Below are 15,410 nucleotides of genomic sequence, written 5' to 3'. Positions count from 1 at the left end.
ACGACCCCCAACTTTTCCAGGTAAAATATAGATTTTGGGATATACTACCCCTCTTCCAACGCACACCAAATACAAATTAAAAAAAGCATCACATTTGATTTAAATATGGTCAATATTTCAATATTTGATTTCAAACTATGACCCAATAGTTAGAGGATAATATATTTGGCAAGTTTTAACTCAGGAAACAAAATAAAAAATGGCCCCTGATCTCAGTGACAGTGTTTTTTAATTTTTGAATGCATGTTTGAATTCAGCATCCTGTCTGTAATGCAAAGATATTTTTGCTTTCTGTACACAACCAGCCCTTCCACATTTATATAGTGTGATCCAGCACCTAGATGCTATCTATGATTAAAAATACCATATGCCCGGGGTATGCAAAAAAGAGATAGAGAGAGAGAGAGAGCAGCCATGTGACCAGAAAAACATGCCTCTTTCACCCGTCTGGCCCGCCATTGTATCCTGTTACCGTACCTTCTTCTCTGCCTCTCAGATCTCGCACATGCGCGCCTGCACCGCTTTACTGCAGTCCACGGGAGCGAGACACAGAGAAGGAGGTACGGTAATAGGATACAAGGGCGGGCCAGACGGGTGAAAGAGGCATACCATAGTCTCTGAGACAGGGAGGGCTTGGAAGCAGGGAGAGCCAATCCAAGCAGGCATACCGTGGTCCTTTTTGAGTCCCCCCCCCCTACCGCATAGTTCAGTCGGCTCCGAAGTTTCAGCATCCGCCCTATAAGACGATACCCGGCGTATAAGACGACCCCCGACTTTTGAGAAGATTTTCCTGGGTTAAAAAGTCGTCTTATACGCTGGAAAATACGGTACAAATGTCTAGCAAGATGGTATATGTTCAGAAAAAGTGGTTGTTGGGCGCTTCTGACCAGGCAAGAGGGAAAGGAGTCCACCGCTGTAAGGGGGGCGCAGGGGATGCTCCAGATTCTTGTTGGGAGACTGTCCTGAATGACAGGGTACGAGGCAGCACTGGCGGGAAAACTCCGAGGAATCCGCTGGCACAGGTAGAAAGAAAAGAACAGGCGCCACTGTAAATAGCCAAACAATTTATTGCACAAAATACATAATGACTTACACATAGGTAAGCTGCAATCCGTATCGCAGCGTCTCCAGCGCACGATCCGGCCGTCCACCGGTCCGGAGGTGACGTCACAGGAAGCTGGTCAGATACTTGGTTACACCGGAAGCCGCAAATGGAACGCAGGCTCCCGGAAATGACGCAACGCGTTTCGGAGCATGCGCACTCGGCTCCTTCCTCAAGCGACGCTTGCGGCTTCCGGTGTAACCAAGTATCTGACCAGCTTCCTGTGACGTCACCTCCGGACCGGTGGACGGCCGGATCGTGCGCTGGAGACGCTGCGATACGGATTGCAGCTTACCTATGTGTAAGTCATTATGTATTTTGTGCAATAAATTGTTTGGCTATTTACAGTGGCGCCTGTTCTTTTCTTTCTAGCAAGATGGTATAGAACACCTGTGAAGGCTCAAAAGTTTAAGCAGAGCAAATCCCACTTATGTTGGAGAGGTTGCAATCAGAAGGGTACTTTGGCCCATATTTGGTGGGATTGCCCAAAAAATAAAAGGAGATCTGGCAGGATATACAGTTTTATATAAAGGAAATTACAGGAGAAAAGATACCAAACAACCCATGGGTATGCTTATTTCATAATACAAATAGCACCAAAAAAACAATATAGGAGAACCATAGTGCCATATTTAATCAACGCAGCGAAGGGAACAATACCCAAAGAATGGATTTCAAGAAAACCAGGAAATATTCAGAGATTATCAGAGTAGGAAGAGGAAGAGGTGGGGGGAGAGGAAGAGGTGGGGGGAGAGGAAGGGTGGGGAAAAATGGCACAGGGGAGGTAGGGGATAGGAAGTAGGGAGAGGGAGGGGTACGGGAGGAAAAGGTGGGGGTTTTCTATGTGCTAGGTATTGAGTGTTATTTTTGCTGTATTTGTTAATATCAGTTGGTACATGATAAACATCAAATAAAGTTTAAATAAATAAAAAAGAACCCTGCCACTGCAGCAGCTGAATGATAATTATGAAATCACTCCCATTCATATTCATTTTGTACATGGTCCCAGATCAACAAACAGCTGTTTGTAGAAATCTACAGCAAAGTTTGTTAAAATCCCTACAACGTATATAGATCACCCAGAGGGGAAAGAGTTTTTCACAACAAAAGTGGAGTTACTCTTTAAATCCTATCTAAAAGGGCTATGCCAACATTGACTGTTGCATGACCATTTTTTAAAGTTTTACTTATAGCTCTGCTCAAGTAGATGTAAACCCTAACTAAATTTAACCAAGACTACATTTTTGTTAGTTTGCTAAAGCAATATGTGCCATAAATTTTTTTTTTTTTTTTTTATAAAATCATCACTTTTTTCATCTTTTGTTGCAACTCAATGCTGCATATCTCCTGCTGCCAGTTCATGTCTACACACATGCACTCATGTCATGGCAGCATGACATTTCTCTGAGGGAGTTTCCTGATGGTGACACAGTGGACCATTTCTGTGCAATTTTCATCTGCATGGTCAATTATAGTCCCATTGGAAGCCCATGTGACCTCACAGAAGCACAATTGGGAGACAAGGACAAAGCTTTGCCAATCTCTGTGCCTGATCAAGGCCCAGCAGATTCACCAATCAATATTTTAGTGAAAGCTAAATTACTTTTTAAATGACAAATAACATGTGAATGCTTGTATGAGATTTTTGTGACAGGGTTTACATATAATTATGTATAAAAAAAATCGAGCATCTTCTGCCCACCACTGCATGCTTGAAACAAACACAGGTACTTTTGTATAAATGATGGACAAATCTTGAGCAGATATGTGCACACAATGCACACAAGTGAGGCCAACAAATAAAGCTATTTTTTACCTTCACAGTTTCCTTTATCTTCTTTCGTAATTCTTGCAGCTTGCCACGAAATTCACTGGCTGTCAGTTGTTTTTTGTCCCTCTCATTCTGGTTCTTTCCTCGCATTGTAATTGTCTCTCTGCGAGAAACTACAGCCTCCATGTCACGGATCATCTTCTCCTGCTGCTTCATCAACTGAGTGTAACGTACCTAAAGCCATATAAATACATGATTTAGGTTTTATTTATATATGAAAGTTTTTGCAAAACTTTAAGGCCCCTTTCACACTTATGCAACCTAAAAGTTACCGCAATGTTTTTGCTGTACCTTTGACTGGATTTGAACCAATGCCTATGTCTTTGGACCTCAAAATGGCATTAAAATCACCCCAAAGTAGTGCAGGGACTACATTGAAGTCGTTGTGACTTGAAGTCGTGCAGATATGAATGATACTCCTTGGAAATCATGGAGTAAGACCTGTCATGCGACTTTGCAGTCCCAAGTCGCAGGACAAGTCGCACAAGTCTGAAAGGGGCCTAAACTTTCTGCATTCTTAGTGGCTGAATAGAGGGGCAGAGGAACACAGGTTCATGGTAAACTCAAGAACACAGAATCAACCCTTTGATGTTACCAACTGATGCATCCACTGAGCATGAGGTTCTCAGGAAAACTTCCATGAGAGGCAAAAGTATCACCTAGATGTACGGTATCTACCAGACAAGGACTCTTTTTTCCATTCCTCAGAGAGCAGTAAGATGGAAGGTCCTTTATACTTTACACTAATAGCTACATTTCTTTTTTGTACATTGAATAGTTTGTATTGTCCGGTTTGCATTGAATGGTTTGTATTGTCTTAGTTGTTACCAGTAGCGTAGAGAGACAACTTACAGTATGCAATGTATGTTTTCTGGACAAGCCACTAGCTCTAAGCCTTCTTTAACAAATGTCTTTGCCACAAAAATTGTATGAAAAAATGAAAAACAATTATTAGAATTTACATGGCACTATAAAAATGTTTAATATCTCATAACACCTAACACTCTGCGTCTCCCCCCCCCCCCTCCCCCCCAAAAAAGGCAATCAATACACCAGTCTCTATCTAATGTTATTATCCATCCAAAAAGTCCTGGATGACACCAGCCTAGTTCAGAAAAGCGTATAATTATTGTATTGTAATTCACCATATAAACACATACAAAATGATATGTAATGTGTGCATATGACATATATGATTTACACATAGAAGTTTGGGAGGATTACAGTATATGGTAGAAATGGCTAACTCAGCCCTATACTGATAGGTCATCAACCCAATCTAGTATGTAGCATCAAGAAAAAAAAGAAAAGTGAAGGTTGTACAAGGATGGCCCAACAGTATCAAAATTACATACAATTAAATCATAAAAAAACATGTATATTTTATTACAAAAAGTCATTTAAAACTTTCTGTAATAAAATCTACATTTTTTTATTTATGAATTCAGTGTAATTGCGATACTGATAGGCCATCCTTGTACAACCTTCACTTTTCTTTTTTTCTTGATGCCATGTATATAACATATAGTAACACTAATAGCCACTTGCTGACTGCCTAGCTAAGAAAATACATCATTACTTTCACGTTTAATATTGGGGTTATGCCTGCAGCTGGATGCCATAACCCCAGTATTACATTTTTCTGCAGCCGCTGCTCTTTCTGATAAAAGTGATTAGCCGCTGGATCGCTTTTCAAAAAGCGGCGGGTGTGGTCCGCGGGCTTACCTGGCTGTTCGGAAAGCCCGAGAACCGATCCGGTGGTTGTGGCAGCTGGCCACAGATTTAGGTAGAGGAAAGATGGCCTCCAATCATCTCTATGGCCTAGAAGGCCCAGAGCGACGTCATTATGTCACTTCTGGTTCACGGTTGATGTAAACAAAGCCATTTTTTTAAAGCATCAGAACTTTTCTTTTTTTGTGGATCTGATGCTTTTCATTGTAGAAGAGAGACCCCAGGTCTCTCCATAAAGAGGACTTGTAATGCTTTATTGTCATTGGATTATGTATTGTGCTTTTTTCATTAAAATTTTGCATTGAAATTTAAAAAAGTGTATTTTTTCCCAAAAATTGTGTTTGAAAAACGGCTGCAAAATTACCGTGTGACATAGAAAATTGCAAAACCCACCAATTTATTCTCTAGGGCCTCTGATTTTAAAAAATATATAATGTTTGGGGGTTCTAAGAAATTTTCTAGCAAAACAAAAATTATTTTCACATGTATACATAAAGTGTCAGAAAAAGCCTAGTCTTCAAGTGGTTAAACCAAGCCATCACTGACTGTGGAAGAAAACTGGATTTTTGACTTACCATAAAATCCTTTTCTCTTAAATTCATTGACGGACGCAGTTCTCTGATCCATATTAGTAGGCCTACTGATATGGATCAGAGGACTGCGTCTGTCAATGAACAAAAGAGAAATTTACTTTTATTTGAGTGTCTATAGCCTGGAAATATGTTCACTTTAGACCTATTTTCTATAATCCCCTCCTACATATTCCAGTATTAGTTTATTGTATGATTCTGTTCAAATTCCTTCCTGCTTTTTCTTTAAGGCAAGTCGTAGGACATCCTTCCTTTGTCATTTTAAGCATGTTCCAATCGCACTGCATGTTCCAATCACATATAAGTTCCACAGTCAAGTGAATGTGAATGCAAACTATTATTCAATAAATAGTGCAAGGCAAGAGGTGCTAAGGACAGTAATCCACACCAACCAACAATAATTCATTTTGCTGAAGCCAGACTGCTAAGAAGGATCCTCATTGGTTGCTACAGATACTGCACTTCGCTCTTTATACACAGACCCAGAACAAAAATGTAGGACACTATACTGTAATAATGGAAGTGCATTTTGTGTTTATTTCATGCAACTTGTATGCTGTCCCCTGGCTGGCAGCTCATTCAGTGGGCTGAGTCATGAGTAAGTCCATCTAGGCTGAAACACCTTGACTTTTGCTGGCTGTATTTTACCACTGTACCATGATTTTCTACTGCCAATCCACCATTGTGCCAATGCTTTCTGTGGATTCAGTAGGCTATTGGGGACCCAGGACAATCTGGAAAATGCCACTTTCATTTTTTTGAGTCCTTGTTGGAAAGATAAGCAAAGTACTGATTGTTTCTCTCTAAAACAGAAAAAAAACCGAGCCATTCCCAACACTGCTTACCTGCATACGATGTATCTCTGCTTTCATTGCTCGGATTTCTCCTTGGCCAGTGTCTGAGTCCACTGCATTTCTCATCTCCTTTGCCAGCTGAATCTTCTTCTCCCAAAGCATTATTTGATGCCTGGTGTTTAGAATAACAAACAGTAAGGGTGTTCTTTTTCTATGGGACTCCCATTTAGTAAAATACAGACTCACATAGGTTTGAGGTCTGAATAATCTTTAAGCTAAACAGAAGCACTCTATAGTCCTACTGACACATTGGGGAAAGGAAGTGAGCGCTAATCTCCAAGACCAAAAATGATGGTCTTTTTTTTCCAGTAGGCTCACTGATCCCCACCTAAATCCAAAAGCAAACATTCTATTGCATCTAAGAATTATCAATTCTTAGATGTGGCTGCTGCCTTTGTTTTATTTTTGTAAGCTTTATTTCTTTTATTTTCCCCTGGTGATCTAGCCAGTACTGTAAGTCTGTTTTTTTCAACAGAAAATACTTTTACTGCAGATAAAGCAGTTAGAGGGTTGAGACAAACCATTTACCACTGACAGGGGTGCTTGCAATAGGTGGCTTTTATTTATGTAAAACCTTTATCCCAAAGGCAAAAAATGGTTTGCTGTCACTGCTTACAAAATGTTTGGCTTCTATTTGTTAGTATATCTAAATCTGCTAGTACATCTCCCACTCTCCTCCCCCAGAATGACAATGCTGATTTCCATCTAGAGTGCTCTTTCATGCAGAGTGGGGGCACTCCAATAAAGGAGGTGTGTTACTGGCCAGATCACCAGGTGAAATCAGAGGGAAAACTCCTAAAAAAAGAAAACTTATGCAGCCACCGCATCCAATTACTGGCAAGTTGCAATATATTTTTTTGTAATATTTTTTATTTTGGGTTTAATACCACTTTAAACAACCTCACTCACCCCTGCCCCCTGCTGACGGACTGTTATGTTTTTGTTTTATTTTTTGTTCTACTATGAACTTTTTTTTTTTTTTTTAAGTCTTTTAGGCAGATAACATGATTCCACAGGGTCCTCCTCCTCTTTACCTCTTCTCAAAGCTTCAGCAGTCCTTACTGATACCCATAAACAGAGGGGCCCATAAACTTAGGATACTTTAATATGCAAATACTGACTTCCAGCATGCAGTAAGTGCTTGGCTTACCCCACGAGTAACCTCTCTACTGATGCATTAGTATGAAGGGTAGCCTCTTTGAGTAATAGAAAGTCAATATCTGCATACTACAGCACCCCAGTGGCGGCTGGTGCTCCATTGGGGGTGCGCCAGACGGACCACACCAGCTCCAGCCTGCACACCATATTCCCCCCCAGACCACACCAGCCTCCAGCCCGCACACCATACCGCCCCCCCCCCCCCCCCAGACCACACCGGCTCCAGCCCGCACACCATACCGCCCCCCGGACCACACCAGCTCCAGCCCGCACACCATTACCCCTCCCCCTCGGACCACACCAGCTCCAGTCCGCACACCATACCCCTCCGGTTACCGGCTCTCACTCGCCCTGGACGGACATGTGAAAGCAGCAGCGGCTTACCGCTCAGTCTTCTTCTGTGGGTTGGGCTTCCCCTGCGTCTCCTCCCTTGCCAATAGGATGGCTTCTCCTTTCGGCCAATCGGGAAATGGGTCTCGGGACCCACTTCCTGATTGGCCAGGAGGAGAATGCGTGTGACAACAGCAAATATTAATTCGCTATTTTCACACAACTGGGAGGGGTCAGGGAGCAGCGCTCTGCGCCCCGAGCCCACCCTTGTTTGAAGCCTATAAGAGTCTCTGGCTCTAATCACGTACTTCAAAAAAAAAAATAAAAACCCATTGGAATCCATGCCCTGCATGTAGATTAGAGGGCCGGATGCAAGGATGGGGGGGCAGCGCCCCTGCGCCCCCAATGGACGGGCCGCCACTGACAGCACCCCAGGTTTGGTTGATCTGGAACAGAGATGCTTCAGTTCTTCCCCTTGCCTTCCCTGTGTCAAATTGCGGATTCAGATAGATTTACTATGTAGTCAGAAGCTTTTACAATGTCCATTCTAGCTCAATATCAGCCAAGATATGTAAAAAATTTAATTTTTCAGTTTTTAAGCATTCAGATAAGCATTCAGCTTCAGTACAGTATTTTAGAAGCTTTTTGTTGTGTAAGCACTAACTATACTCACTCAGTTTCCACTAGGTCTTTGAGTAACCTGTCCTTCTGTTCTTGAAGATTTATAAGATTCCCCTGCATCTCTACTGATTCTCTCTCAGCCTCCTGCCAAATAGAAAATGGGAGTTCACAGCTCTGACCACTGAGTCTAGCTAAAGAGCACAGTACTCATTTGTGACACTTACCCGAAGAGATTGTATAAACTCGCTCTCCATCAGCTGATTGTGCTGCTGTAACTGCTCCTTAGAGCTTATGTTTTTGTTTAGCAGCATGGTCAGACGTAGCATGTCATTTTTTAGGTTTCTCATGTGATGTTCAATATCCTTTTGCTCATTTTTCTCCTGCTCAATTTCATCTGTAAGAAAGCAGAAGAATTGCTCTTGCTAAGCATTGGCTTTGCAAATCTTGATTTACTCTTTAGTAGAAAGAAAAGGGGCTTCATCAAAGTCACAAGGTGGCGGTGATGAAGACACTACATGTTATGAAACAGTTTAAAGAAGAAAACTATCCAGCAGAGATTCAGCATTGATTGAATGAGATTTATGTAACTAAGCTCCTTGTTACATAAAGAAGTACTAAACCCTCCTATCCTTTGAAGTCAAGGAAGCTACCATCTTAGCCTCTGTTTGATTTGAAATTGCCATGGTGCTGCACCAGTGATTAGCTATGACACCAACCATTTGATGGCTTGCCAATTTGGTTGAGAGCACAAGCAACTGTGAAAGTTATCATTCACATAATGCATTGAATGTAATGGCTATAGGAAACAGGTACATTGATGGGTTTAGTGCCACTTTAAAGTGCACCTACAGCTAAAGCCTCCTGTGTTTAACTTTTAACCACTTGCCTACCGCCGCACGACTATATACTGCGGCAGTCAGCCCCCTACAGGCAAAGTGACGTAGGGGTACGTTGCTTGCCCACGAGCCTGTAGGGGACGAGTGCGCGCCACCGGCGGCGCGCTCCCGCCCCCGCTCGTCTCCTGCCTAGCCAGCGCATGTGACCGGCGGCATCCGATGTCCGCCGGCCACTCGCAATCTCCCACAGGAGAGGGAGAAAGACAGACGGCTGATGTAAAATCAAGACCTATTGATAATGGCCAGTAGAAGGGCGAAACGCCGCATCTAGCGAGGCAGAGCATCCGAGGTGTGACGTCAGTTCCGGGTACTTCCGGTCGGTGGTACGCATGCTGCAACCGCAGCACTCACTAGAGAAAACTGCGATCCACTTCTTGTAAGTGTAATCCGTTCTGCTTTTATTAAAACTGTTTGACATACTTCACTATGGTGGGCCTCCTGCATTCTTATTTTTTATGAGGATTTTAAGAGAGTGAGGCATCCAGCATCCCTCTTGCTATCCGGTTTATTACCAATCCCAAGGAGACTATTCCAGGCTGACCACATTCAATTATCTGAGAGTGAGACATCCAGCATCCCTGTTGATATCCGGTTTATCAGCAACCCCAAGGAGATTATTCCAGGCTGACTATATTCATTTATCTGGTGAGTGGGGTCACCTAAGGGGAGCACAGGCACCTTTGATACAGCTGCATCGGAGCACTTTATGCAAAACAGCATTGAAGCACTATTTTGCACAAAGAACTGTTTTATTTAAGGACTTTTATGCACAGTGAATTTCATCCATTAAGGAATATATTGATTGTTTATTATTGTTTTTTTTTTTATTTTTTATTGATTCGATGTTGATCTGATCACATAACAGAACTAGCACTTGATGAGAGTTACCATATGTTGATGCTTATTGATTATTTTGCACAACTATTTAATAGCACTTTCATATGATCCAGCACATATATTTATTTATTGCAAAGAGAGAGGCAGCGCTGACTACTTCACTTACTCATGATAAAGGCACCGCACCCGTTTTTTGTTAGCAGCAGCTTCATTCACGTTTAAAATCACACTCACATTTATTTAATCCTTAAGCCTCGTACACACGCAACGATTATTGGCCGACCGATCGGCCGCCTTTTGTCCAGTGTTGTTGTGTTGGTTGAAATGTGCTCTAGACTGCACACAAATTTTCTCGGCCAACAACAACCAACTGCAGAAGTGATGTCATGTTATGGTTAACTTTCCGTGTGTTTTTTCTTCTCTGAGCATGCCCAGTCTTGCTCATCTGATGTTTGTCTGCCGAAATCTGTACTGACTGACGAAAAATCGGCCGTTGTGGTGACGGCCAACAAAAATTTTATAGCATGCACACCAGATTTTGTTAGTCCGAAAAGTCGCAGTCGGTTGTCGGAATCATCATACTAACAAGCCGACAATCGGCCGATCGGACATTGGCCGAAAATTCACGGCCAACAATAGTTGCGTGTGTACGAGGCTATAAGCGCTCGGATCTTTACACATCTCCCCAAGGTAATACTTAAGATCTGTTAGTGGGTCCTGAGGACAGGAGTTGAGAACCACTGACTTAGAGGGTTCCCCTCTTTTTGGCATTTTTACAGGAACTGGATGGAGTAATCATTACAGCAGTAAAATTGTCATTTGAAATCCCTTGATGAACCCTGGTAACATGCAGAGGTATCTGGTGACTACCACCACCCTTTGTAAACTTCCTGAGAAAACAATAGTTACCAAAAGACTCAATTATTCAAAGCTTCACCATAAGCTATGCTATGCATAGGTCACTGAACTTACTTTCTATGCGAATTTTCCTCTGTTGTAATATAGTCCGTTCTTTCTTTAACATCTCTACTAAAGCATCCTGCTCTTCCCTCAGCCTGGTCAGCTGGACCATCTCTGTCTGCAAACGGAGCCAATACTGCTGCACCGCCACAATTTCTGTATTGCATTCATCTATTTGTTTAGTCAGAGCAGTGATCTGGATCTCCAAAGGTCCTAGTTCTTTACCCTAATAATCAAAGAAAGCAGTTATAATAGTAATCTAATACATATTATGTTGCTTTTGGATTTCACAATTATTAAAACATGTAATTAAACTGGAAAAAGAAAAAAGGTAAATGGTAAAGGTGCTAAAAACCTTCTAAAGTTTTGATAAAGCCCCAGGAAATAATGCCTTTCTGCAGAATCTAGTACAAACTGAGAAAAGCTTATCATACTTTGTAACAGAAGACAAACAAAAAGAACATGAGACACCTGCATTCAAATGCTTTAAAACTCTTACAGAAAGGGTGTATTTTTTTTAATGTAGCAACCCTAATAATAGAAAGTGTATGTAAAGAAAACAATCTTTTTACTCTTGGATAGACTGTGGAATGGTTAAAACCCCATACAGTTTATTTTTTGCTGTCTGTTAAATTGGGGTCATTTATCTTCACTTCCTGTTCCAGAGACATAACAGAAAATGACATGAAATTCCTCCAAAGAGGGGAATTTCTCTCTTAGACAGTATCACCATAACCAGTGCCCCAATTTTCTTCTCCCATTCTTCTGATAACTCAAAAATGTTGGTTTTCTCATCACTTTCTGTACCAGAATCTATGGTCGCTAAAACCAATAATAAGAAATAATCTCAGGCCCCGATAGCAATAAAAACCTGGCAGAAGTTTTAACTCTTCCCCACTCCAATCAAAACCAAATAAAAACGGGCTTTGCACACAGTAGTATTTTAGTTGTTGTTTTTGTGTGTTGTGCAACCTAGAGGTGCTTTGTGTTAAGCAGCTTATTCAAAATGATGGTCTTCAATGCATCTCAATGTATGAAAAAATGGCACAGGATGCGTTTTCACAATGCACAGCTTAAGAAACCATGTGTTGGAATACTTGTGCATTGGGATGCCATTTAAAATGATGGCACATTACCCCATTGCTGGTGGTGCAAATGGGCCAAAAAGCAAGCCTTTGCTGGCACACATTGGAGTTTCCACTACCAATCCGCCTTTGAAGATGCTGGTTGTCTGGCTAGTACATTGACCTATAAGGATCAACAAGGTTTGAGTATCTAATCTGGATAAAGACATATCTCCAAAGGCAGACATTCTTACTTGCATGCTTATTTCAGGTAGGTAACAAAAGGAGTTGCTTTACTAAAACTGGAGAGGGCAAAATCTGCTGTAGCTGTGCATAGTAGCCAATCAGCTTTTAACTTTAGCTTGTTCAATTAAGCTTTGCCAAAAAAAAAAAAACACCTGGAAGCTGATTGATTTCTATGCAGAGCTGCACCAGATTTTGCACTCTTCAGGTTTAGTAAATCAACCCCAAAGTATTGAAGTAACAAGGTAAACATGACAGTCAGGGAATTATAATTCACAGAATGAGAAATAGCAATGGCAGCAAGCATGTCTTTGCCATGAAAGGTTTACTTTGTGGGAAAACCAAGTCTCAGAATGATCAGTAATCCCTTAAAGACAGGCAGCTGATGTTAGAAGCAAATCTCTTCCATACAATCGGAGATTGTCCCATGCCGTTACATATTCTGAATCTCATTAGTGGTGAGTGAGGCTGCCTAGCTCAATAAAACACCAAAAAGACTGCAACCAATAAGATGGACCAGGATACAGGAGGTGATGAAGCCAAATGTGAGTTTTAGGCTCCATGTACACGGGACGTTGTAAACGGCCGTTTAGGAGCAGTTGGGCATTTTTTTCAGAAGCCCCTGAACCCTCCTCTATGTTATCTTATCTGTCCATGTACACAGGGTCGTTTACAGTCATTTGCAGGCAGTTGAGTTCAGGGACGTTTTTTGGAATGAAATTATTTGCGTTCGAACGTGTGTTTCCCGGCGTTTCAAATGCAAAAACGCGACCGAACGCGATGACCCGCGTTTGGCGTTTGCGTTTTTCCATTTTAAAGGGGAATGATTTTTTTGACCTCTAGGAACGGTTTTAAAACGCATACGCCCGCTAAACGCAGGTGCAAACGCGACACAACGGACGTTTTAAACGTCCTAAAAAAAAAAATCCCAGCATTCAAGGGACTTTTAACAACGTCCCGTGTGCATGAAGCCTTACAAGAAAATATCAAATTGGAAATGAGATCAGGTGCCTACAGTATGCCACAGGTGGTAATTGCTGCCTGCGTCCTTTCTAGTTCTATCACCTTTAAAATGTCCTTGGTATAAATACAGAAAATGTAGGTACTTATTGTAATGTTACATATAACGTGAAAACTTTTTTTTTCTAAAAAAACATTAGTGGAGTATTTTTTGAAAATCTGACCTACCCCAATTTGAGCAAGCGTTGATTCAATCTGCTTGCTATACAAATTAATACTGGACTGCTTCCTCTCGATTGTTATTGTTCGCTTTGCAATTTCACTTTGGCTGCGAGAGATCAACTCATTTGTGGCTTGAATTTTCTTTTCCAACTCATCCAGTGTCTTTTGTAGAGCTTGTATACGAGATGTACTATGATTAACCTCTAGCTGCACCTGAGAGGTCTCATTTTCCATTTTAGAAAAATCGATTTCCTGAAAGCAAGAATATAGACATTGTACAGGTTACTCAATTATAGCCCAAAAGTGAAGACTTATATAGTTACATAGTTACATAGTAGTTGAGGTTGAATAAAGACGATAGTCCATCCAGTTCAACCTGTGTAGGTGTGTGTGGCCGTATTCATCTCTCATACCCCTGAATGTTCTGATCCTTGAGATGTACGTCCAAGAGTCTTTTAAAAGTAGCCATACTTCCCGCAGTTACCACCATTTGAGGTAGAGATTTCCACAGTCTTGAAGCCCTTACTTAAAAGGCTTCTCCTCTAATCGCATTGTATGGCCTCGTGTGCTCATGCATTCCTTGTGACTGAATAGTTTTTTTTTTTACGTTGAGATCACCGTTGAGGTATTTATAAATCGCTATCATGTCCCCTCTCAGGCATCTCCTCTCCAGGGAGAATAAATCAAGCGCTTGTAAGCACTCTTCATAATTAAGGTCCTCCAATCCCCTAATCCGTTTAGTTGCCATTCTCTGGACTCTGTCCAGCTCCAACACATCCCTTCTGAGGACTGGTGACCAGAACTGGACGGAATACTCCAGATGCGGTCGGACCAGTGTTTTTATAAAGTGGAAGGATTATAGTTTTTTCTCTGGAATACATCCCTTTCTTTATGCATGCTAATATTCTGCTGGCTTTGGCAGCTGCAGCCTGACATCGCATGCTATTGCTAAGTCTATCTTCAATTAAGACCCCCAGATCTTTCTCCATTTTTGATTCCACCAGAGTTTCCTCCCTAAAGTGTAAATTATATAAAGAATAATTGTATAATTCGCTAAGAAAAAAGTATTAAAAGAATATTCCTTATGAAGAAAATAGGTAAAGAAGAGTTGTGGGTGAGGAAGATTGTCATAACCATAAATTACTATTTTGTCCTGTTCTGTTGGCCCAGCCCTGGCCTTTAAATAAAGAAACACTCCATCATAACTTTTTTATCTGGGTAATATCTGATCATGATGAGCAAATGAAATTGCTATATAGGACCAAATAACACTTTACAATGAAGAAGCAAATAAAACGTAATGCAGAATCAATTTTTCATATTTAAATTAACAACATGCACCATTTTAAAATGTCACACCTAGGCTCAGCAAAGTTTTTAAACAATCAAGATCATTGATGGAAAAAGTATGTGCACTTATAAGATACTAGCACCCTAAAATGAGGATTGCCTAGAACAAAGTATTCAAATTAGTGACAATTCAGGTAAGGGCTTGACCTTCCAAGATCTGAATTTAAAGTACAACAAAAAAAGATTTTAGAGGATGTTTTTGAAGCTTGTTAGACTTGAATGGGTTTACTACAAAGATCAGAGGAAGGACACACAATTAAATCTTAAGCATTTACGGTATGTAGCCATGCATTGTTTTTATGCATTTGACATGTATTGTAAGCACACTTTGATAGCAAATTTCTATAATACTTCTGTAGGGTGGATGACTTTTTCAAAGTGGCTTTTAACATATTTGGCATTCTGCTGGACTAGCAGGTCCTATTGAGATACACATTACCAAAAGTATTGGGACACCTGACTTTAATGGCATGAACTTTAATGGCATCCTAGTCTTAGTCCGTAAGGTTCAATATTGAGTTGGCCCACCCTCTGCAGCTATAACAGCTTCAACTCTGGAAAGGCTGTCCACAAGGTTTAGGAGTGTGTCTATGGGAATGTTTGACTATTCTTCCAGAAGTGCATTTGTGAGGTCAGGCACTGGACGAGAAGGCCTGGCTTG

General features: G+C 41.2%; 1 protein-coding gene across 1 annotated transcript in view; it reads right to left on the bottom strand.

Annotated features, from left to right (window-relative positions):
• The window catches only part of CCDC40 (coiled-coil domain 40 molecular ruler complex subunit), a 141,164-nt gene that overhangs the window by 17,679 nt on the left and 108,075 nt on the right, over positions 1-15,410 (bottom strand). Inside the window, exons 12-17 of the mRNA XM_082272557.1 lie at positions 13,406-13,651; positions 10,923-11,136; positions 8,442-8,611; positions 8,270-8,361; positions 6,100-6,220; positions 2,919-3,107 (exon numbers count right to left, since the gene is read on the bottom strand). Coding sequence (XP_082128683.1) covers positions 2,919-3,107; positions 6,100-6,220; positions 8,270-8,361; positions 8,442-8,611; positions 10,923-11,136; positions 13,406-13,651 — 1,032 coding nt within the window. The remainder of the gene's footprint in view (positions 1-2,918; positions 3,108-6,099; positions 6,221-8,269; positions 8,362-8,441; positions 8,612-10,922; positions 11,137-13,405; positions 13,652-15,410) is intronic.

Source organism: Pelophylax lessonae (genome assembly GCF_965119305.1).
Source record: "Pelophylax lessonae genome assembly, chromosome: 11".
Lineage (NCBI taxonomy): Eukaryota > Metazoa > Chordata > Amphibia > Anura > Ranidae > Pelophylax > Pelophylax lessonae.
The sequence above is the reverse complement of the archived record's forward strand: the minus strand, read 5'-3'. Positions and strand labels throughout refer to the sequence as shown.